Consider the following 24,103-nt stretch of genomic DNA (forward strand, 5'->3'; position numbering starts at 1 on the left):
ATACCTGCAAATGACTTCAAGTTATTAAATCAATCTGAAGATTCATACTGGAACACAAATCCTGAATTTTTGATGCAGGTATGTCAAATTAGCTTCAGTTTGTCAATTTTCTACAGTGATAGTTGTGTACTTTAGTACAAAGGAAGCAGAGCCAAATGGCTTTTTTCTGTTCTCTGAGGAGAGTGACAAAATTGTCAGGCTTTGCTCTCTTCTGGGTGTCTAAAGAGCTACATAAGCTGCTTTGTTCAGTTTTCTTTGACTAGAATTAACATATTTCTCCCCTCTTATAGATTCACTTCATCACGAGCTTCCTACTGCTCTGAAATGTACGAGTTCAAATCCTGACTTAAAATATGCTGTGAATAATTGACTGAACTTTGTGAAGGGAACCGGTAACACTATGAATCGACAATATTAGAACATATTTCAGAACAAATAAAGAATGGGAGGTGCATAGAACGTATCTCAGAGTCACCTCAAATATTCAGATTCTAACATCTCTACATCTGGCTGTTCACAAGGACAGCCAAATGTTAAGAGAACACAAACTGCTCCATGGAAGTTATCTTTTTAGAATACAAAAGGCACTGAAGTAGTTTCCAAGTGTTTACAAATGGTCTACCAAAAAAAAGGTAGAAAAGTGGTTACAATCCAACACAAGCCTCACATTCTTTTCTGTTGATCATTACAAGCTCCTGGAATAACATAATGTGTTAATGCACTTCAAATGCTTATTGTGTGGGGAAAAGGCATACCTGTAAACTGAATGCTGTATTTGCTAAGGACCATGAATAACTTTGAGCTGGTGAGAGAAAAATGTTAATAGATAAATATCTCAGTGTTTTGACTATAATTATGAATTCCTCCTTATCAGATGAAATGGCAGAGGGAGCCAATGAAGGAAGAAAAAGTACAGGTTGAGTCTCCCTTATCCAGAATTCCAAAATATTTCAAAATCCAAAATTGTCCACATGGGTTTTTGATATAATGATACCTTTGCTTTGATGGTTCAAGGTACACAAATTTTATTTTATGACCAAAATGATTAAAAATAGTGTATAAAATTACCTCCAGGCTATGTGTGTAAGGTGTATATATAAAAAAATGAATTTCATGTTTATATTTGAGTTACATCTCCAAGATATCTCATTATGCATATGCAAATATACCAAAATACCAAACACTTCTGATTCCAAGCATTTCAGATAAAGGAGACTCAACCTGCATCACTGGACAGTTTCTGAAAGTGATTTTAGAATCCTCAAATAAATCTGTCAAAACAACGCTGTTACCTAACTGAGATATAGAGAAGGAAAATCCAGTACAATTTTTGAAGTATATCTACATCCAAAAAAAAAAAAAAAAAAAAAAGGAAAGTGTATCACTCATGACACCTATGCAACTGAGCAAAGGAGGAGCCAATTTAGTTTATTCACACATCTGTAAAGTTTCAGGTAGTTCCTGCATCTTTATATGCCAGAATGCCTCAACCTTTTACTATAGGGGAAGCAAGACATTAGTCTTTGTACTAATGCTGTTCTTACCCACCTGCTGTGAAAGTTATAAGATTATTCATTTAATACCATTAGATAGTTAAGCATGACAACAGTAGTCTTAGAAAAAGTGGAAAGAGAACACATAATTCATTTCAGATTCCTGCGAGGAATGAAAGATTTTGTTGTTCTCTGAGCTTATGAAGTAAAAGCTCTATGATTCCTTTGATCTAGAAATTGAAGGCTCTATCAACTTTTGGATCAGCCAGTCCCTTCCAATATCATGATCTTAATCAGTCTTCATATTAGGCTTATTCAAATCCCCAATATTGAAACTGAACTCTTTGAAGACTTGTATAAGAACAATTCCAATAGAAACAGTGGTGAATCCACAAGCCATCCCTAAGAAATCAACCAATCCAACATTGCTCCATTCTCTGAACAGAATGGCTGAGGCTAGCAAGACTAGAGTGGTGAACACTACATAGTAGATGGCACCAAACACGGAGGAGTCGAAACATTCCAGAGCTTTGTTGATGTACCTGAACTGAATTATGATGCTACATCCTAATACTGCTAGTAGAACCAAACAAAGGTATAGTGCCCTTTGACTTGAAGGATTATTGTGAAAGATATCTTGAGCAGCCAATCCAATGCCTTTTGTGCTGGGCACTGTGAAACTTCCCAGCAGTGAGCAAATACTGATGTAAACCATAATGTTAGTGGGTCCGTGAGCTGGAGCAATCCAAAAGATAAGCAGCAGAAGCATGAGGAGAACAATGCAGAGGTATCCCACGAACACTGGAAAACAAAAGATGAAATAACAACATGGTAAATATCTATGTAAGTCATTTTATTGAAGAAACCTAATGAGAGGTAGCTGTGCTGACCAAACAGTGTTACCTTTAATCTGGTGCACAAAATGCATGATACAGGCTTTCGAAGCTCCACTGGCTTCTACATCAGGCAAAGGTGTTAAGAATCACACAGGAGAAAAAAATTATAAAATGATGATGTAAGTCACATGCTTGCATTTTCTCAAGGTGTTGTTGGCATGCTGTACTTTGGAGGGATATCTATGCAAGCAGGTTCTTCCTCCTCCTGACCACTGGGAACAAAGCTTTCCCAAAGTCTAGGAGATAAAATTTGAATTCTGATAGCAATGCAAAAAGGCACTTCTGAGATTCTAGAGCTTATCTCTGGGGCAAATAAGCCATCTTACCTCTTCCGGCTTCAATTCTGGATCTGGGATGCCCCAGATGTTATCATACCTAAATTGCCACCAATCTAGCTGCAATGCCTCCACCCAGATACATCCTGGGTTGAAGCCTCACTCAGGCCACATTTTTTCAAAGTCGGGGACCTTCCGACTTCAAAAAATGGACGGCTGAGGGCTTTCTACTCGACAAAACGCATCCGAGGAAGTAGGCTCAAGTCAATGAAAGCTCATGTTACCAACATCTACCAAGATCCTTTTGCATACTGATTTTCCAAACTAACACAGCTATGTCTTTGAATTCTTCCAATAAATTGCTTTTAAAAGATTTTCTTACATATTTCTAGGGACTGTAATTCTCTGCAATAAGCTTGCTTAATACTGTTCTTTCAGAGATTTTCTAAAGTTGCAATCCTAAATGTCATTAGAGAGAAACAAGTCTAACTCAAGTCAGTCAAATTTCCTTCTCAGTAAACAGATTTAGGATTGGGAAGCAAATGAGTCACCACATTTAAAGGTACAAAAGTAGGAGGGAATTTATCTGTCTTCTTCCACAGTATATAATTGCTTGGCGGTAACCTCAAAGTCAGATCAGACCAACATTTCCTTCCTTCCTGCTATTGGAACAACATGGTCTGTGTTGTTTTCCTCACTGGAACTATCCAGCAAATCAAGATTGATTAATGTTATTATTAAGAATATTTTAAAAATTACCTGGGTTTGTGAGTTTCTCTTCAAGTTCAGCCTGAGTAGTGACACTTTCAGACTTAGGAGAATGGATGATGAGGACCACAGAACCTGCACAGCTCAGCAGACAGCCCAATTTGCCAAGAATGTTGAGTTTTTCTTTCAATAAGTAGGAAGCTAAAATCGACCTTCCAAAAAGAGGGCCAAAGAAAAAGTTTTAGTCTGAGCTTTCAGTGCTTCAAATTTAAGAATTTACTCCTTGCCATCCTTTGCTTCTTCTTAATCAGGGCAGTAGTTTTGTTTATTTCAACTGGTACACTTGCCTCCTAATTTGGATTTAAAAGATGCATTTAACACCTCATCTCAGTTTTACTGGTATCAATGCAAAATGAGAATGGGGCAGGGGCACTTTCCTTCAAGGAAAATTTAAAAAACAACAACACTCATCTAAGAACCAGCAGTTTCACTGTGTGAACCAAAAGGCTAGTTAAGATCTAAGAAGTCTGGAACATGTATTTTCTTTAAATAAGGCTAGTAATGAATATGCAGTATATCAAAGAGTGATATGACACCTTCTTTACAAACACTGTTAGACTCTGAGGTGTATATCGGTGTTGCTTTGGAAAGTGAGAGGGGTGATAATTGCATGCAGCTCTAAAAGAATGGTGTTAATGAAAAGACTAATGATAATATACAGATTATTTTATCACAAAAAGAGTGGGTCTGTGGCAGAGGGCTGGAAGTACCATAACTTCAGGATGTATTATACCAGGGATTTTCAGCCATGGATACAATTCCTATAGCTGTGGTGATGAACCTATGGCACGCATGATCTCTTTGGCATGCAAAGCCATTTATGAGGGCATGCAGAGAGACAGCTATAGGCTGGGCAGGCGCATGCCTGTTCCCCCCTCCCAGCTATCTCCAGGAAAGTCCCACACCCAGACGTCCCACCCCTGAAAGGCGGAAGTCCTTCCCAGAAGGCAGAAGCCTCATCTCTCGCCCCGGAAGTCACATATACACCCTGGCACCAGGTAATACCCGGTGCGGGAATGCCTTTGAGTTTGCACTCAGTCTCTAAAAGGTTCACCATCACTGTCTTATAGAGTGAGCTTGTTTTATTGCCCTACTCCTTTTCTTCTTTAAGATAGCAAAGAAGACATTCTCAGCTAAATTCTTTTTAAAGCCTCTGATAGCATGATGGGACTTCCTCACACCCGCTTCATCTCCTCCCCCTTTACAGGACTGTATGCCACCCAAAACCTACTCCAGAGTGTTTTCACCATCCTCAGGAGCAAGATTTTGATGGCACGCAAGGGTTAATGGTTGCAGTGATGGAAATGGTTCTGTAAGCAGAACAAACTACCCTCACATGTGTAAATCAGTCAGTATCAGTAAAGGACACTTTACTTGATTATAGTGGAATGTGGGGGAGGGCAGACGGGTACACAGACCCACACCAGCAAAACTGAAGCAGATAATAAATTTAAATAAATTCAGTGGATGAGATTAAGTATATGCTTAACTCAACATCAGCCTGAGATGTCCCTCAATTGGCAGGCAGATGCTTTGGACTTCAGTGACAGAAGCCCCAACCAGCATAGAAAATTGTAAAGGATTATGGGAGTTGTCATCCAAAACGTAAGGAGCACCAATTAATTCTCATCTCTGGATTACCCCTGCATCAAGTATCTTAAACACCTATTCCTAAAAAACATTGTTAGGTTCTTACAAGCTACTTCCACAACCTAAAGCCACTTATATCACTCAAGTAATGTTGCCATAGAGGCACAAACTTCCTAAGCAGCTCTCTCTGTTCTTGAAAGGAAAATGCAAATTAAATTACTAAGAATTTCCTTTCCTTTCCTGACCCTTAACATCTTCTTGAGGAGACTCCTTACTCTGCCTAACCATAGTGCTTGGTCCAGCCCTCTTTTACTAAAACCAATGAGGCATTAAAGAAACTTAGACAGGATTAGACTGTGGTCCAGTACTCTACTTTCTGAGAATTTTAGAAGGTAGAAAGAGACTTAAAAGGTCAAGAAGTGTTGATCTTTAAATAATAATCTTTGGCATCCCAGCTTTCCTTTCTGCTAAGTGTGGTGTAGTGGTTTGAGGGTTGGATTACAATTCTGGAGACTGGGTTTGATTCTTAGCTCAGCCATAAAACCCATTGGGTGACCTTGGGAAAGTCACACTGTTTCAGCCTCAGCGGAAGGCAATGGCAAACCTCCTCTGAACAAATCTTAGGTTTGTCTTAGGCCCGCCAAAACTTGGAAACAACTGGAAGGCACACATCAACAACAACATTTAGGCTGTGATTTTATGCACACTCACTTGGGAGTGGATTCCATAGAATTCAGCAGAATTTACTTCCAAGTACCCCAGGTCGCACCGTTAATAGTTACAGGAATCAAGTTCCATTTAGGAATCCTTTCACAAGCACAGTGCATTGTCTAATCACAATAGGATGTAGTAAATGTCAACAATTCCATGAACTGAACTCCCCAGTATAAATATATTAGACACGGAGCATCTATTTTGGAAAACTCGAGGCTTGTTGAGAATCTGTCTTCAACAGTGAAATCTTAGGCATGTTCACTCAAAAGTCTCACTTTGTTCAGTGGGCCTTACTGCCAGGTAAAAGTGTATAAGATTACAGCTTCTTTTGTTGTTATTGTGTGCCTTCACTGTGCAATACTTAATTTCAAAGACATCTGAGGAAGTAGACTGAAATCTATAAAAGCTCATGCTACCAGCTTCTTCCTTTCAATTAGCCTCAAAGGTGCTACAAGACTGTTTTTCAAAGACATAGCCATGTTCGTTTGGACCAGTATGCAAAGGAATCTTTTGTGATAATCTCAAAGGTGCTACAGGATCCCTCTGTACAATAATTACCTTGTTTGTTTTTGGGACAACCCCTAAAAATGGAGTAATTTTTTAAAAAAATGTTTTACAAGTAAGTAATCAAAGCTTTATCTAGACAATTATTTTAAAAACATTCTGTTTTCATTTTATCTTTTGAGGATGGCCTACAGGCAGGGAAAATCTCACAGTGGTGCTTTGTCAACTCAACTGAATTGGTAAATAAAAGTGTTTACTTGGGTTTGCTTTAGAAATGCCAGGATGAAAAAGAACATGTCCAATGATCTTTGCCATGTCTGTCTGTCAGCCTATCTTTCTATCTGATGCAGCACTGAATATATTATCACACACTTAAGTGGTAAGATTGGAAGCACTCTCACAGGACATTTTTAAAGGGATACAAAAAATCCAGATGTGGAAACTCAGAGGTGGGTATGGCAAAGTTGTTGTTACATCTCTTTATGTCAACTCTGATTTATGGCAAACTACCATAGGGTCTTCTTGGCAATATTTATTCAGAAGTTTGCCACTGTCTTCCTCTGAGGCTGAGAGAATATGAGTTGCCCAAGGACACCCAGTGAGTTTTTATAGCCTAGTCTTGGAACCTGACCTCAAAGTCCTTGTCCAACAGTCAAATCTTTACTTGACACTGGCTGTCTCCACTACACTGGAGGAGTTGTATCTGTCATGAATGCTTACAAGTACAGACTATTAGAGAGCATCCTCTTTCCTAAGAGGAAAGCTCCTATTTAGGATTCCAGCCAGCCATTCCTTCCAAGCAGGGTAATCCACCTTTCTTCCCTCCTGGCATGATTTCCCCCTTTTCTTTTCAAATTGATACAGTACTATACTTTTCATGGTTACAGAACACACACATAGTCCTCAGTGGGGCTTTTCTCTAAAGAAAGAGGAGGAGTGTTGGCCTTTTTATGTTTTGAAATTGTTAAAGGAGAGATTCCTGAACAAGTTCATATTTATTATCATGTACTTACAAGACACAGATACTGGAAATAATAATAATGTAAGGTTTCACAAGGCCTTTCAAACTCATCACAGTCTTGCACTGCACATGGCAGCATATTGCAGAAGGTTGCTACTGATAACATCCTCGGGGAGGTTTTTGTGCTATTTCTGGCAGTACTCACCATCAGATTTCACTGATGAGTGATAAGGTTTTTGTTATTGATCATAATGTTAAACAAACAAACATTGAGCCATATGCACTGTGCTCTGCACTACAACATTTAGTACATACACACCCTGTGTGAACTTTCTGGATAGTAGAGCTCTGCAACTGGGATGGTAATGTATGATTTTCTGATTCCTTCTAGCTTTTTCAGATGAACTAGGCCAGTGGTTCCCAAGCTTTTTTCCCTTCAGATGTTTTGGACTTCAGCTCCCAGAATTTATGGCCATTGGCTAAGTTAGCTAGGGCTTCTAGGAGCTGGAATCCAAAACATCTGGAGGACTGATGTTTAGAACACACTGAACTAACCACTGACTTTATAGGCAAGGGTCACATTTGACAAGGAATCTGGATAAACGCTTCATGAAAAATGGGTGTGGTGGGGCATTAAGAGATATGGGAGACAGGAGGGGAAAATATAACTTCCTCTAATCACATTACATTCACTACCGTCAATTTAAGTAAAGGAAAACAGAGTACAGTATAAAGCTGGAGACTAAAAGGAAATGAACAAACACCATGTGGAAGAAATGTTTCAAAAAAGAATCAGTAGAAGAGGTTCACATGTAGGAAAATAAAAACAAATGTGCAGAGCATATGTGAACAAAAGAGATGTTGTATGTGCTAAGAATGATTAGAACAGACAGGACTCCCTTAACACCTGATTTCTAACACTGACTCCTATTGGCATGGTTTAACATTTTTTGCTGGTGTCAAGATATCTACTTCATATGCATTTGTATCTGTATAAACTTAAGAAACCAATAAAATCCTTACCCAAAGGGAACTCCAAGAGCTCCAAGGGGGGTCACTAGAACAGTAGGAACTGCAGTGTAGGCTAAGAAATTCCCAATCTGACCAAGCGCCACTGTGGGGAGGAAAGACACACAAAAACATATGTTAACAGAAAACAAGAATTCATTGTTTTTCCTGAAGTATAAACAAGCATGATCGTTGTCCAGAATTTTGAGGAACACTGATTTAGGTGGCAGTCCTTTATCTACTTACCTAGTAGTAAACTTTAATTACACTTACTTCTGAGGAGACATGCAGGATTGGGCTGTTCAGAACAAAAAAACAAAGTACCTAACAGCCAAAAACTGTTTTTTAAAAAACCCCACACACCAAAACAAAAGGGGGGGGGGGTGGCACAGGAAATCACCCTAAACAAAAAATAACTGCATTACATTGAGAGTCAATTTGACACAGTTGTAAGAATGGCAGACTAGGGCTGGTGAGACCAAGGTTCATGGTTCAATTCCATGTTCTTCCTTGAAACTCAGAGTTGGTTGTTACCAGGGATGCAGCGATACAATTTTCATTGGTGAGGCAAACAAAAATGGGAGGGAAGGACGCAGAAGGGTTTGGTGTTATTTGAACAAAGACTAGATGTGTTTAGACTGGCCTGTGTGAGATATAGATATGAGAGTCGTAGAAACCTCTGGATGAAAAACAGGAAGACATTAGAAAGAGCATCTTTGTGACTGATTGTGCTGAATGCCTGTAATAAGATTATAGTGTTACTTTGTAAATCTGTTTAACAAGTCAGTTACCTTGGGTTCAAAACCTCCTCTGAGAAGATTCCTTTTGCGAGTTCAAAACCTTCTCTGTAACAAAAGGAATCTTCTCTGAGAAGATTTTGAATCCAAGGAAACTGATTTTTGGTAAGCAGATTTGTTGCTTCCACCCACCCACTGTAAAGATCTGAAAGCCCTATATCACCTTCACACAGCCCTTTGAAAATTTAGGGCATGATTTGCATCTCTCTGGATCCTAGTAAATTCCATCCCATTTCCACAACTGTATAAATATACGTTATATCCTGAGGTCTGGATACCATTCTATACTGCATCTGAAAAAGTGAATTTATATCTATGAAAGCTCATGCTAAAATAAAATCCAGTTAGTCTTAAAGGTGCTTCTATAGTCCACCACCATCACCCCATTTTTTTTTTTAAATAAAGGAACAGACTAGCACATTTTGAGACTATCTGGGAAGAAGAAAGATGCATGTGATGAAACAGACTGTCTCCACAAGAGCTTTATGCTAGAAATTTATTGTTCCCTGTTAATCCCAAAGGTGCTACTGGATTCCTTTATGCCTCTTTAACACTAAAACAGATGAACACCAAAGCAAAACTCTGAAATAGTTTCCAGTCATAACAAGTTTATTTAAGGAGAACAAGAGAAAGCAAAAGTGTTAGGGGGAAAATGTAAGAAAATAACTAGAAGACAAATTGCTGTCATAACCTCAGTATTAAAACTCTAGTATTAAACCTATTTAACTCCCAACCCATAATAGCTAAAAATGTCCCACCATCATGCTGGAGGGGTTGCTAACAGAGAGGCTCCTGGATCCATATACTGTATGTCCTAAAGTTAATACTTTTTGGAGACCAGTCATAAACCAGATCTCACTTATCAACCAACAAACCGTCCAATTTTGTCTTGCACTTTTGTTAATCTACTTGTATACCAAAGGAAACAGTGCTCTGAAACAGAGGGCCTAAACAGACAGGCCAAAATAAAGCTGCTTCAGGTCACTTTGGAGATATGCTGTTTAAATGACACATGCATCTTAAGAGGCACAGCTTCTGGCCTCTTAGGACGCATGCATCATTTAAACAGCATACCTCCAAAGTGACCCGAAGCAGCTTTACTTTGGCCTGTCTGTTGAGGCCCAGAGAAACCTTATCGCCTTTCCTTTGGCTACTGCAAGAACTGAAACAGCTGTGCATTGGAAGATAGGAGATTTAATTGTGGGAAAATGGTGGACTACAATTTTGAATACATGGTTTCTTGAAAAATGTTCCTACACCATCTATTCTTGTAAAGGACAAAAATAATAATATTTCTTTATGAGACTGGTAAACTCTTATTGATTAAGTTACCACTATCTCACATTTGCCCAAACTACTGTCAGGAACTGCTGACTTATGGAGACACTTTCTGTTTTATCCTGACCCCATCATGAGGCTCCCTCAGTGAACTTTATGTTCATCCTAATCATAAAACACTATTTGGAAAATTACCCTAATGGAATTGTCTCTTAAACAACTCTTTTAAGTCATTTTCAATTAACTTATATCCTAAGCCTGTTTGACGATGTTGCTATTGATGATTCAGTATTCTTTGTGGAACTAATATAAATATAAGTTTTTTTAAAGGGGGAAACCCCCATTATTTATTGATAATCTCCTTGCCATATTCATGGTCACCCTTTTCCTGCTTCTTTTCCTTCCTCCTCCTCTTCCCAATCCTAGAACAAACTTCTCAAAACTGAAACTGGGGTTACCATCATACAACAACATCTCACACCTCAATAACATTTTCAGAGGTGTATTGAACCCTGACTTACCAATAACTCAGTTAAACACTAACAAGACAGGAACTGAATGCAGGCATAATCTTGCAACAAGGCATGAGAAGGTGGCAGCCTCAGGCAGTGGATTTTAGGCACCATTAGAGATTATGGTGTTTGTTTGTATCATACCCCACCCTTCTGCAAGTTCAAAGTGCTGAAAATGGACTCTGGCCGCTGCCACACTGCATAATAAATGCACTTTGACACTACTTTGACTGTCATGGCTCTGTCTTATGGATTCCTAGGGTTTGTACTAGTGCCAGAGCCCTCTGGCAGGGGAGGCTAAATATCTTACAATACTACAAATCCCAGAATTCCATAGCTTTGAGCCATGGCAGTTAAAGCAGTGTCAAACTGCATGAATTCTGCAGTGTAGATGCAGCTTCTGTCAGATGGGACAAGGATGACCAGCATGTCAGTTTTTTCAAATGCCTCTTTTTTAAAGCAAAGCAAAACAAAACAATTGTGTTTAGGCAGAACCCCTGCAGGCCAAGAGGCATTGTGGCGGAAGGAACCTATATATTTTGACTGCAACATCAATATACACAGTTACTCTGGATCCCTCAGGGATGCAACTGATTGTGCAACAGGTGCTATGGCCTTAAGTTCACCCATTTTGTGAAACAGTAAGAGGGAGTGCTGGGTGTGCTTCCAGCATGGTTGGCTGCTCCACAGACCACAAAACAGTCACTTGGATAACAGGATTTTGGCTGAAGCTGGCAAGTAGGTGCAGCCATGGCTGGCTGCTTTTTCTGAGCATAGCTTACTTTAGCTCTAAGTGAAATTCTGAACAACAAAACCAAGTTGTCAGTGACTGACTTCAGAACTAGTGGGTCTTTCAAGGCACATATGCCCAAACATTTGCCCCACAATGCTAGGTATTGATGTCAGGTATTATTTTTCCTCTCTCCTGGATTGTCCATTCTTCCTCCCCATTTTCATACAGTAGATGTTCAACAAGAATGTTCAATCAGTTCTCAATTAACAGTTTTGAGTTCACCCTCTTACATTTATTTTTTTAGTATAGGGCAGGGTTTTGGGTTGGGTTTTTTTTTTGCCAACTTTGGGGTTTTCCCAAGCTTTCTAATACCTCCTTCTTGTGTGTGGATACTGTCCTTTGATCTGCATGAAAACCCACACTTATGTAGCATGATTTCCTGACCTGACTGACTTCAATCTGAACTAGTCCGTCCCATCAGAAGACACTATTCATTTTTGATTTTTGGTCAAGCATATTAACTCTATTCCCCGCTATAATAAAGAATATCTTAGCTGAGGCGCATGTTAGCTTAAAAAAAGAAAAAGAAAAGAATGCTCTTCTGGCCTTCTTGATTATTGCACTTGAGTCAAGGTACACACACACACACACACACATATAAAAGCAGTTACAATCCAAATCCTCTAAACAAAAATTTGGTGTGGACTCTCAAAAATATTTCAGTATGGGGAAAGCACTGAAATGGAATAATTTAAAGTTCATCAAATCCTGCCATTAGCAGTCAACCACTAATGATTACCATCTCTTACAAATATACATACATCTTTCTAGATGGGCATTTTTAGTAGTAGTTTGGTAGATGGTGAAGGAGGGCTGGAAAAACAGAGACTTTGGATATTTAGTTGCACTATTGAATCTGCAATAACTAAAGCAATAAACAAAGCTTTAGCTGGGAAAGAGCAGGATTCAACTCTAGCTGATCCTACAGCAGCCATGTGTGCTCACCTATAACAGGCAAAGTAAACAGCAGATGCCTTTAGAACCCCCTTCTGGGCATGCATGCAGAGCAAAACACAGAGAAAAGATAAGAGCAAATAAGCCTATTCACCAGCAATCTTCATCATGTTAAAAAACTTGATCCATAAGTCCATGGTAAGCATAAGGAAAGTGAAGGCTGGTGAAAGAAATAATCCCTGCATGCATTTTGAATGAAACCTTAAAGTGTTCTGTAGCAGGTTTTAAAAAATGTGTTTGTTTATTTACACAAGGCATACTTGATTTTATTGTTTCATTTCAAATGTGCGTATTACTAGTTTTTAATGTTTGCTGAAACATGTTGAACTGCTCTTTTTTCTGTGTGTGGTACAGGAACTTAACTCTGGCGGGTTACAGACCGCCATTAAAGTATGCGCGGTGCGCGTACTAGGGTTAGGAAGGAGCGGTGCTTCCGCACCCCCAACCCTAGTACAGTGCTACCTCGGGTTACGAAATTAATTCGTTCCGCCGCTCCGTTCGTAACCCGATACATTTCGCAACCCGAAAAGGCTTTCTGTTAGCGCTGGAAAGCCGCGCGTTTGAATTTCGCGCCGAAATAAATTTCGTAACCCAAAAAAAAATCGTATCCCGGAACAGTTTTTTCCAATCTAACTTTTTCGTATCCCGGAAATTTCGTAACGCGATCAATTCGTATCCCGGGGTACCACTGTACGCGCTCCGCGCGCACAAAATGACGGCTGTTCGGACCAATGACCTTTCTTGATCTTCCTTGGTATGAAGCAACTTCTTGTGCTCCTGTTGTTCTCAGTACTGAATTGCCCTGATCAGCACTGTATTTGATTATGAATGGACTGCCATCAGCAAAATGAAGAGCTTCAATCAGCTGAGTATGTTTCATCTAAGCCATTGGGCGCTCTTAGCAGACACTCAGTTTTAGTTGTTTGGGGAGCTGTCTTTTTTTTCAAATCCCTGCAAATGTAGCTGCCAAATACAAAATGTTAAACTAGAATATAAGAACCTCAAATACGTTTTTCAGGTCTGACCTTGATCACTTTCAGCATCCCCCAGGTTATGTTTTTGAGGCCTATCATACTTCCTAGAGACAAGACTGCACTACAATAGCTGGGTCTTGTGATCTCTGAAAAGGCCCATTTTGTTCACCAAAATATAGAAGGAAGCTTTGTTAGATTTCAACAAAAGCTTAACAGCTTTGTCAAGATTTGACCAAAAGCTCACAAAAGCAAAAAACAGGACACTTACTTTTGTGATGTTAGAAAGTGTCCTTAGTTTAAAAATCTAATGAACCCCAAGAAGGCTGTACAATACCTGCAGTTTACACAGCAAACACCAGAAACTTTTAGCAGTGACAAAGTTTGCATTTTTAAAAGAGCTGAAACATTTGTAATTGATGGTGCGTCATTTAAAAATAAAATAAAAGTGGCAATTCATCACAGTTGCTATTTAAAATCTTCAAACATGGGACATCAAACAATTTGTAAAAGTTATTAACAGAATTGGAGCACAAAGGATACCCATCTAACTAAACAAAAGACACAACTTGGTAAGTTTACTGCTTTGCAAAACCAATCCAGCATTTTAGTGACAGTAGACAGTGCCTGGAAATACAGGGCTGGCTCCATACTGGTGGTGGTATTCTAGACATTTTGGTCCATTTTTATCCCAAGCACTCCAAACAAAAGCTGACTGAAGCCCTGAAACATTAGTAAGCCACAAGATATGCCACCAGAATAAAATGTGGATGGAACCCCTGGATATATTGGACTGAGAAGGTAGAGGAGCCTTCCCCCAAGCTGGTGCCAGATTTATTGGACAATCCTCCATTATCTTCAGCCAGCTCATGATAGCTGGGGATGATGAGGGTTGTAGCCCAATACATATAGAGGTGGCTATGTTGAGGACCGGTAATACAAGGATGTAAAAACACGTTCCCCTCCATTCCCAATATTATTAGGATTTCCTGCTTAGTTAGTTTAAGGTATACTTACTTGCAATAGTGCCTGACCACCAGACTATGTCAGTTAAGTATGAAGTTCCTAGAAAAATCAAGAATCAGAAAACAGCACATCAACAATATGGAAAAACAATGTCTATCTAGATGCATGCACCTTTGACTAAATGTAAACTATTGCTGTTCCTCACATAAGATTCATGGCTGTGCAAAATCTAACACTGGCCATCTTCAAAAGCCCGACTCACTTGGAGCAGCTACCATCTAAAATGTGAAGTATTATTCCAAGTCATTTGGCTCTACATCCTTAACAACACCGAGGTTGACACTAGACATATGGTGTTTTTTCTCCTCTAGAAGCGGGTCTGGAGAAAAAAAATATCAATCCCATGTCTGATATCATGCTTAATATGACTATTAAGCATGTGAATATTTGCCCTAAAATGCCTGCACATCCTTTAACACAAGTTATTTCAAAACACATTTTACTAAACATACCGATAGCTTCATGATAATACCCTTTGGCATCAATACCGAATATTGTTAAAAGTCATTAGGAGAAAAGGGTATTTTGCCCTGCAAACACCACGTGCACATTTTGCCCCAGATGAAAAATATGAACCATTACCCTAGTTTTTAAAGATTTTAAAATAGATTTTGTAATCGCCCATATTCTATAAACATGAAAAAAGTGAAGACATTACTTTTTCAATAGCAGTTGAGCTGTTGAGTATGCCAGAATCTGAAGAGTAAAAATAGCAAGTTATATCTATTTAAAAAAGAGGAAATAATCAAGTCTAATGCAGTGGGGCTTATCATGCCACTGTAAAATGTTTCCACTATAAAACTGGCTCTATTGTATAGGTGTCCAAATTATTTTTCCAAACTATTTCCACATAAAAAGCTGAAAACATAATCTTATAGACTTATATTAGCAGTACTTCTGCCAAAAAGAGAGGAGCTACCAGCTGATTAGAAAACTGAATCTGTCATTTGCTTCTCAGTTTTAGATTTAACTTACAAAACAGCCAAGCCAAGCCTGAACTCATCACAAACAGATGCTTGTGGAAAATGCAAAGTAGGCACCCTAGACAGCTAGTTAACACTGTCAGCTGGTAGCCACAAATATTTTGTTGTGTTTTAGGACAGCCTCTGTTCTCATAGCACAGGCGGTCAGAATCATGTGGCCTTCCCGCTGCTTGGACTGCAACTCACAACTTATTGACAGGGACTGATGTGATGTGCAATTTCCCCATCCCTGCCATAACACATGAAACACCTGTTTGTCTTAGGACAGTAATCAGACAAGCTCTGAAGGCATTCACATTTTTGTTTCACAAATGTCTTGATACTTGAATAGAAAACAGACAGCCCAGTGTCTTCCCTGATATAAAAAAAAGTCTGATGGAAGTAATTCCAGGTGATCAGAGTGCAGATAAACTCCAGAGTCTAACATTATGTAGACTTAGACAGAAATTTGACAGTGGGACTGTGTACAATTCTGCATAAGACTGCAATGCATGGCAGTAGTTATATGCAAGGCAGTAGCACGTATCAAATAAGAACACAATAGGGTTACACAACTTAAAGCCCACACAAAAATTGAGTTTTGCGATTGTCTGGAAGATGTAGTGATAAATTGCAAGCTATTCAAGCCCTTTTAAGTGGCTATACATCAATTCAGGTGTCAACAGGGAGCAGGAGAACACAGACTTGCTACTCCTGGGGTCTATGGACATCTGCAGTGAGGGGCCTCCCACACTCTCTATAGCACAATACCAGTACTGTACAGTACTTGGTTAGGGCTATGGATGACTTGATTATTCAGCATGAGATCACTCTGCATTAAATAGTTTTAATGAAAAACATGGGCCTATGGCAACAGCAAAATCTTGTATGAGGTGTTTGATCTGTTTTGACTTTGACCCACTGGAAATCAGATGCAACAGTTATCAAAAGAATCCAGTGATACAAGGTTTCTGGAAAACTTTGGGTTGGAATATTTTCTAAAAATATTTTTAGATATTTTTGCAGTTGATAAGGGTCTGATTTGGCATGTCTGATTTCCTTAAAAATGTTAACGTGAAAATAATTTCAAATGAATCACTGGAGTGAGGTAAGGTGGAAATAACTTCATATGGTTTCAATGTTATATTCAGATAAATTCCAAACTTTACTTGAAAATCTACCTGTATTCTCAGAAAAACAAACATGTACATGACAAAGTGACAGTATACACTTCCATTACAGTATTCCAAATTTAAGAAAAATGAGGCTTGGGAAACAAAGGGACAAATTCATGTTTGTTTTTGAAACTAGATATATTACACAAGATACTTTAAATGTGTGAATTGTTGCATGCCTCTGAAGGACAGTTAACTGCACCACTGAATTGCCAAATTTAACTAGCATTATAACCATGTGTTACAATGTTCCATTTGTTAACAAATGCTATTAGCAAATTTTGAGAAATAATGCAGTTTTTAAAACTGAAACGTTTTCTTTGCAGAAAGCAAAACAATAATTTTTTTCCTGAAGGTAAAAATGTTCTGTGTTACATCGTGAAACAAATCCTACACATGCAAAATTCAGCACTAGAGTTCACTAACTAGAGTTCTGAAATTAAGATAACATATTTCAACAATGTTCAGAAATCTCCAGCTGACTGTAGAAGTCCTGTTTCCCTGGAACATCTGATGGTTCCATAATGATAGGGTGAGCCTCTCTATATGATCAGAGGTATTCTCTTTCCATGCCAGCCCCCCCAAAGAAGAGCAGAAGAGTTCCTAAAAATAAAAGATTTGGATCTAAGACTGCATCTGCACTGCAAAAATAATCCAGTTTGACACCACCTTAACTATCATGGCACACTGCTATGGAATTCCGGGATTTGTACGTTTATGAAACATTTAACCATCTTTGTCCTGATGGCTCAGTAGTAAAATTCTGGTACTGTAGCCACTCAAAGCCACAAGTTTGATCCCAGGCAGGACTCCAGGGTCCATTCATTCTTCCCTCCTTTCGTAGGTTGGTAAAAGGAGTACCCAGCTTTTGGGGGGCAATTGGCTTATACATTGTAAACTATTTAGCGAGTGTTTGTTCACTGATAAGTAGTATAGGAATGTACTTGCTATTGCTATTGCTGTCAGAGGGCACCAATGTCACAACAAACCACAGTTCCCAGATTCCATAGCATTAAACTATGACAGTTAAAGTGGTGTCAAACTGGATTATTTTTGCAAGGTAGATGCAGCCTAAAACCTGGGTTTTCAAAGACTGTCTAAAGTTGATCCATAAAAATCTCCAAACTCCATTCAGATTACATTGTATTACGTTTTTAAAAAATCACTATCCTCTGCAACAATAATAAAATTAAGTAACAGTATGTGTGGAGAAAGGACAACAGAAGACACACATTTACATATACGTTGCCTAGTATTCCTGCATACTGTATATGCATGTGTAAAAAAGTACACACATTTCCTGATTCATTTCAAGTTATGTCTGCCCATACGCTCTCTACACAACTCCTCTCTCATTTTCAGTATGGTGCACTCTTGAAAATAGATTCCCATCTACATTTGAATGTACATCCAAATGCACACACCAATTTACGTCTGCTCTTACTCAAACACATATCAAAGGCTATTATTCCACATGGATCACTTTCTTCAGGTCGAGGCAGCCAAAGATATTCATTGCTACACTGCTGCTCATTATTGTGCATGTATTTGCCTTCAAGTTGCCTATCAACATATGGTGAAACCATCAATTTCATAGGGTGTTCTTAGGCAAGGAATCCCCAGAAGTGAATTTGCCATCCTTCCTCTCCTATATAGCCTACAACACTTGATATTCACTGGCAATCTCCCATTCAAGTACTAACCAGAGCTGGTCCAGCTTAGCTTCCATGATCAGATGTGATCTGATGCCTTTATTGGATTATCAAATAAGTAAGATAATATCCGTTTCTTGATGAAAACTCTATCTCAGTTGCCTAAATCAGTGAAGAACTGATCAGTCTTAGCGCTTTTGGAATGCTCTCAGAACAATCTAGTTTGAATAATGAATTTGGCATCTGAAGTCTAATCACAGTTATGCACACAAAGAACTCAGTGCAGGAGATTCTTGGCATCTTTCAACCAACGATAAGGATTCATAGCTGCACAGACGTAAGAACATGGCAATGCTGTTTTGAAAACTGGACATACTACACAAGAGACTTTAAGGATGTGAATGGCTGTGCCTAATTTAAACTGAGAGCTGTCAAGATGAGTTATTGCTGGTAATTGTTCTTTTCCCCTGCTCTGCACTTCAGCTATTTTTCTCAAATAACTCAATTTTACAGATTGATATCACAGTACTAAATATGACTAGCCTCAGTCAGCTAGGCCATCAGGGAAATTTCCTATGTTGTCTTAGAGAAGATCTTGTTTAGGCAATGGAACAGAGTGGTTTTATAACAGAAAAAGAATAGATTGAGGTCAACAATTCCCCTCTGGGCCTAGTTTCTGGCATGGGGCAGCTTAGATCAGAAATGCCGGTGTTATCTTTCAGCCTGTGATTGATTTGAGAGTATTGTTGCTATTCAATTGAAGGGCCCTTACAAGAATCATAGAATCATAGGGTTGGAAGAGACCTCAAGGACCACCAAGTCTAACCTCTGCCATGCAGGAATAATGCCAAGCAGAGAATATAGCAGTTCATATGCACATTAGTTTAATACACAAAAATACATGTCAGTTGCAGAAAGCTGCACTTTTGAAACTGAATCGAGGGCTTGTGTGCTCATTTTATCTGTGGCAAAAACCCAAATAATGGTACATTTGGTTTCGGACTCCTGTAGCAACACTTGTGTAAGGGTGCTCCATGGAAAGCAAAGAATTTTGAAACCAACATTTTAAAAATGTTAGGCATCTGCTGTTCCAAGAAAATAGTTGCGGTGACTTTTTATTGTTGTTGCCTTCAAGTCATTTCCAATTTATGGTGACCCTAAGTTCCATCTTGGGGTTTTCTTGGCAAGATTTGTTTGGAGAGAGTTTGACATTGCCTCCAGCTGGGGTGACTCAGAAAACCCAACTGGAGAATGCTTTAAACAGATCTATGAATTGCAGCCCCCAACAACCTGTGGATTTGCTTTAATGTTGATGCTGCATTAAAATTCCTGGCAAGTCATCTGAAAATAAGCCGCTGTCTTTTGTGAAATATGAACACCGGTTGTGTGCATGTAGGTGTGGCACTTATTTAATGCTGCTGTCAAATGCAAAAAAGAAACCTTGACATCTAGACAAGTTGAACGAGTCTGGAGTTATGCCTTCTGCCTCCTTGGCTAGAGGAGATGATGCCGGAAACTTTGTTCTGAAAACTTTTGTTATTTTCGGGGGATTCTACATTCAGTTCCAGGACGACTGAGTAAAACCCCCAACAGCCTTGAAAAATGCTTAAAAGGTGACTCTGACCAAGGTGGGGGCAAATTTTTAAAGAGTAACAAGAATCAGAGGGTCACAAGAGACAAAGCTGAGGACCATCCCCCCACCAAAAAAAGTAGTTTTGAGGGAATTAGCTGGAGGGACTGGGCAGCAACTCCTGAGTTAACTCAGACTCTCTTGTTCTCCCATGCAGGAAGAGAGCATGTTTGCTGCACCTTGACGGGGCTTTCTCTTATACACATACATGTCCAAACACACACCCATCACCACAACTTGGAAGTCTGGGGTAAAACCCAGAAAAGAGGAATGATGGGTTTGGAGGAAGAGCGGACATGGGGACCAGACTATGGAGTTTATCACATGAAGGAAATCGGGAGCTTATCCTATGAATATCCCGGAAAAATCACGTAATTACGCAAAACAATTTCATATGACTTCACGCAAAATCTACCATTAAAGTGGTCACAAAGAAGCATTAATGCGCATCTTTTTACTTTTGGGATTTCAGCAACAATGCATTTCCAACATCACTTATTTGTACGATTGTATGTGATAATCCTTCACGCAATTACTTCGCATTTTTGCTTTATTTGCATGATTTTTTAAATGTGCTTTAATCTCTCTTTAATGCTGAAATCAGCCTCAGTGTGACTATGGGGTGCAGGAGCCCTGGATAAAAAGGGGGGCGTGTGACAAAACTATTGAGAGGGGGTTGAACCTGTGTATTTAGGCCTCAGAGGGTCTGGGCTGTCTGTGCCAATTATTTGCCCAAAGTGGGTGACCTTTAAGTGGGAAGGTGGCAAGGGGTGTTAATGGCAAGTGACACTTTCTCAGCCTCAGAGGAAGGCAAGGGCAAACTCTTCTGAAGAAACTTGCCAAGAAAACCCCATGACAGGTTCGCCTTAGGGTCACCATGAGTCAGAAATGACTTGAAGGCACACAGCCACAATAGCAAGAAGCAGCAAAGCAGGAGGAGAGGACCAGAAAGAGGAAGGAAGCAAAGTGTTGCAAAGATGCTCAAGTCTCAGGTGTCATAAGATCCCTTTGCATCCTGATTTTCCAGACTGACACACGGCCCTGTCTTTGGATTCAGCAGTCACCCCACTGAGCCATGAACAGGGCAAGCAGATAGCACCACAAAATGTAGGACATACCAAGAAAATGTAGGGCATGACCGAATAAAAGCTACAAATGCTCCTGTCAATATAAGCCACTGCCTGTCAGTTACAATTCCTCCTGGACAAAAGGCTCAAGCGGAGGACATCTCCTGGGAAAGGAGGGTGCCTGGTCACCCTGGGCATTACCTCCCCTAGGACCCATTGGTTGGCCTTCTTCTTGGCAGTCCTGGCTCAGCTGTCCTCCTAACAGCACAAGAGGAGGAGGAGGCACCACGAAATGTAGGACTTTCCAGAAAAACTGGAGGACATGACTAAATCAAAGCTCAAAACACTCCGCTACAAATGTACATCCATGCTTCTGAGCCATGTTCCAAATGGAGGACATTTGAGAATATCTCCTGGAGAGAAGAAGGCTGGGATGGAGGGCAGGTCCTGGAAAAGGAGGACTCATGGTCTCCCTAAATGTAGGGCATTCAAGAAAAGTGCAGGGCACGACCAAATCAATGCTGAAACACACTGCTAGAAATGTAAACCCATGTTTCTCAGAGATGGTCCAAATGGAGGACATTTGGGGATCCCTCCTGGAAAGAAGAAGGCTGAAAATGGAGGGCAGGTCTTGGAAATGGAGGACGCCTGCGGACACCCTGAATGTAGGACATTCAAGTTAAAAAATCAAAATCAAATCTGAAATTTATTTTTTAAGCCGCCTTTCTCCCCAACCAGGGACCCAAAAGGCGGCTCACAAGACCCTGTCAGGGATTGGAACCCCCTGCTTGCAGTCTTCGGGATGCTCCAAAGGGAGCTGTGCAGAGCAGGGGAAGGCCTACCTCTGCCTCTGGCCCGGACGATGCCCTTCTTCTGGAGGACGAAGGTGGAGCCGTTGACCAGGCTGGAGACCACGGCCACGCTCAGGCCCAGCGAGACGGCTGCGGGGCCCGGGGAGCCCGCCTCGCCCCCCGCCATCCTCCTCCTCTGCCGCCTGCTCCTTTGCTCCTGCTCTGGCTGCGGAGCCAGGACCAGCCCGGGCTCTGCACCGTGACGTCACGCCCCGGCAGCATGACGTCATGCCCAGGCTGGCTCCGCCCAGGGGAGGGGCTAAAGGAGGCACTTTCCTCCTCCTACTCCTCCTTGCAGCCTTCTCAGCTCCAGCAGTTGCAGCTTTGGTTTAGGAATGTCCTCCATCAGGTCCTACATTGGGTGGTCGTGGGCCTTCTCCATCTGGTCCCCCCTGAGCCAGGATAGTCAAGAAGACCAAGTCCAGGGTGACCACTTGTCCTCCTTTTCCAAGACATGTCCTCCATTTCAACTCTCTGTCCAGGATGAATGTCATTGATCTGAGTGTTTTTAGCTTTGGTTTAGTGATGTCCTCCATCAAGTCCTACATTTGGTGGTGCCTTGTCCATCTGGTCACCCTGAGCCAGGGCAGCCCAGAGGACCAAGGAGTCCTCCTTTTCCAAGACATGTCCTGGACATGTCAACCCTCTGCCCAGGAGGTCCTATTTTGTGGTGTCTTGCCTTCTTTTGCAGTGAGGAGAACATCTGGTCACCCTGAGCCAGGACAGCTAAGGAGAAGACCAATGAGGTCCTAAGACAGATCAAGCCCAGAGTGACATCAGGTCCTTCTTTTCCAGGACATGTCCTCCATTTCAGCATTGAAACCCACTGAGTGACCTTGAACAAGTCACACGCTCTCCGCCTCAGGGAAAGGCAACGGCAAACCTCCTCTGAACAAATCTTGTCACAAACAAACAAACCATGATATATTCGCCACAGGGTCGCCATAAGTCAGAAATGACTCGAAGGCACACAACATACACACACATTACACAGTAATTATAAATATAAATTCATTCTGCTTGGTCGTGCTCACAATGGAGGATATTTTGGAATTCTTCCTGGACAGAAGGCTGAAATGTAGGACATGTCATGGAAAAGGAGGACATCTGGTCCCCTTAGCCAGATGGTTTGACTCCATCACGGAGGACACAGGCCTGGGTCTGCAGGACCTGAGCAGAGAGGTAGAAGGATGGAGGTCTTGGAGATGTCTGGTCCACTGGTCACCATGAGTCAAAGTCAACTCGGGGGGCAGTTAACAACAACACGTACAACAACAGGTAGCAGCAGATACTAGTTACAGCCTGGTGTGGTCAGGAGGAGGTGTTGTCCCTGGGCTTTTCAGAGTGGAGTATGCTTTGAAAACTTACTTTAATTCACAGGTCTGCAACTCTGTTGAGTGTGGGAAAATGGGTACAATTTAATGCCAGTTGTACAGGCTGAGTGTCCCATATCCAAAATGCTTGGGAGCATTTTGGATTTTGATATATATATATATATATATATATATATATATATATATATATATTGCTGAATTTGGAATATTTGCATAAACATCATGAGACATCATGGGAGTTTATCACACAGGAGGGAAGTGCCCAAATCCCGTGGATAGATGGAATTTAAATCCGTGTATATCCTGCAAAAGCAGAATTGTTTTCAGATGCCATCGCACAATCCTGTCCATCAAGATTTACCTTCATTCAGGCTGGGTGTGTCAAAGTCAGTTTCACCATGCGTCAATAACTGTGTTGAAAAGAAGGAGCAATATGTGTTTAAATCCTGTTCAGAAATGGAGCAAAAGCAAAGCCTGATGTATTTAGGTTTTTGGAGACACAGATCTGCCTTGGGGTGGAACCACTGCCTGACATGGTGACTACTAATGGCTGTACCCCTGGAAAAAGTGTGGTCCCAGGACCATTTTTGCAGGCTCCAGGAATGCCTGAACATGTTTCCTGGGTGGGGTGAGGCCGGGCAATTTTGCTGGATCAAATTAGGCTGCTTTTTAAAGCATTTTAAAATTAGTATTTTCAAATTAGGTTTATTATATCACACTTTTCTCCCAACCATGGGCCCCAAAGTGACCGAATGCAGCCATTGTCACTTCAATAAAGTGGGAAAAGGCTACGCTGAAATAAAGTGCAATGTTTATCATTTAAAAAAAACACTCAATGTTTACCTGCTTTTGATGTTTGGAGGTTGATACAGGGAAGAGCTTTAATGTAATC

The 24,103-nt window shown here is 40.4% G+C and overlaps 1 protein-coding gene across 4 annotated transcripts; it reads right to left on the reverse strand.

Moving 5' to 3' along the window:
• Positions 1-1,782: 1,782 nt before the first annotated feature.
• NIPA1 (NIPA magnesium transporter 1) lies at positions 1,783-24,089 on the reverse strand. Of its 4 annotated transcripts, none has more exons than XM_042460158.1 (5): positions 24,055-24,089; positions 14,532-14,579; positions 8,225-8,315; positions 3,424-3,584; positions 1,783-2,294 (listed from the first exon to the last, which is right to left on the reverse strand). In XM_042460158.1, coding segments are annotated over exons 2-5 (765 nt in total). In that variant the 5' UTR covers positions 14,533-14,579; positions 24,055-24,089. The 4 variants fall into 4 exon arrangements, with proteins under 4 accessions (XP_042316092.1, XP_042316089.1, XP_042316090.1 ...); XM_042460155.1 differs by lacking the exon at positions 24,055-24,089 and adding an exon at positions 21,869-22,053; XM_042460156.1 differs by lacking the exon at positions 24,055-24,089 and adding an exon at positions 15,516-15,559.
• Between the last annotated feature and the right edge of the window lie 14 nt (positions 24,090-24,103).

This window comes from Sceloporus undulatus, chromosome 3, assembly GCF_019175285.1.
Source record: "Sceloporus undulatus isolate JIND9_A2432 ecotype Alabama chromosome 3, SceUnd_v1.1, whole genome shotgun sequence".
Taxonomy (NCBI): Eukaryota; Metazoa; Chordata; class Lepidosauria; order Squamata; family Phrynosomatidae; genus Sceloporus; species Sceloporus undulatus.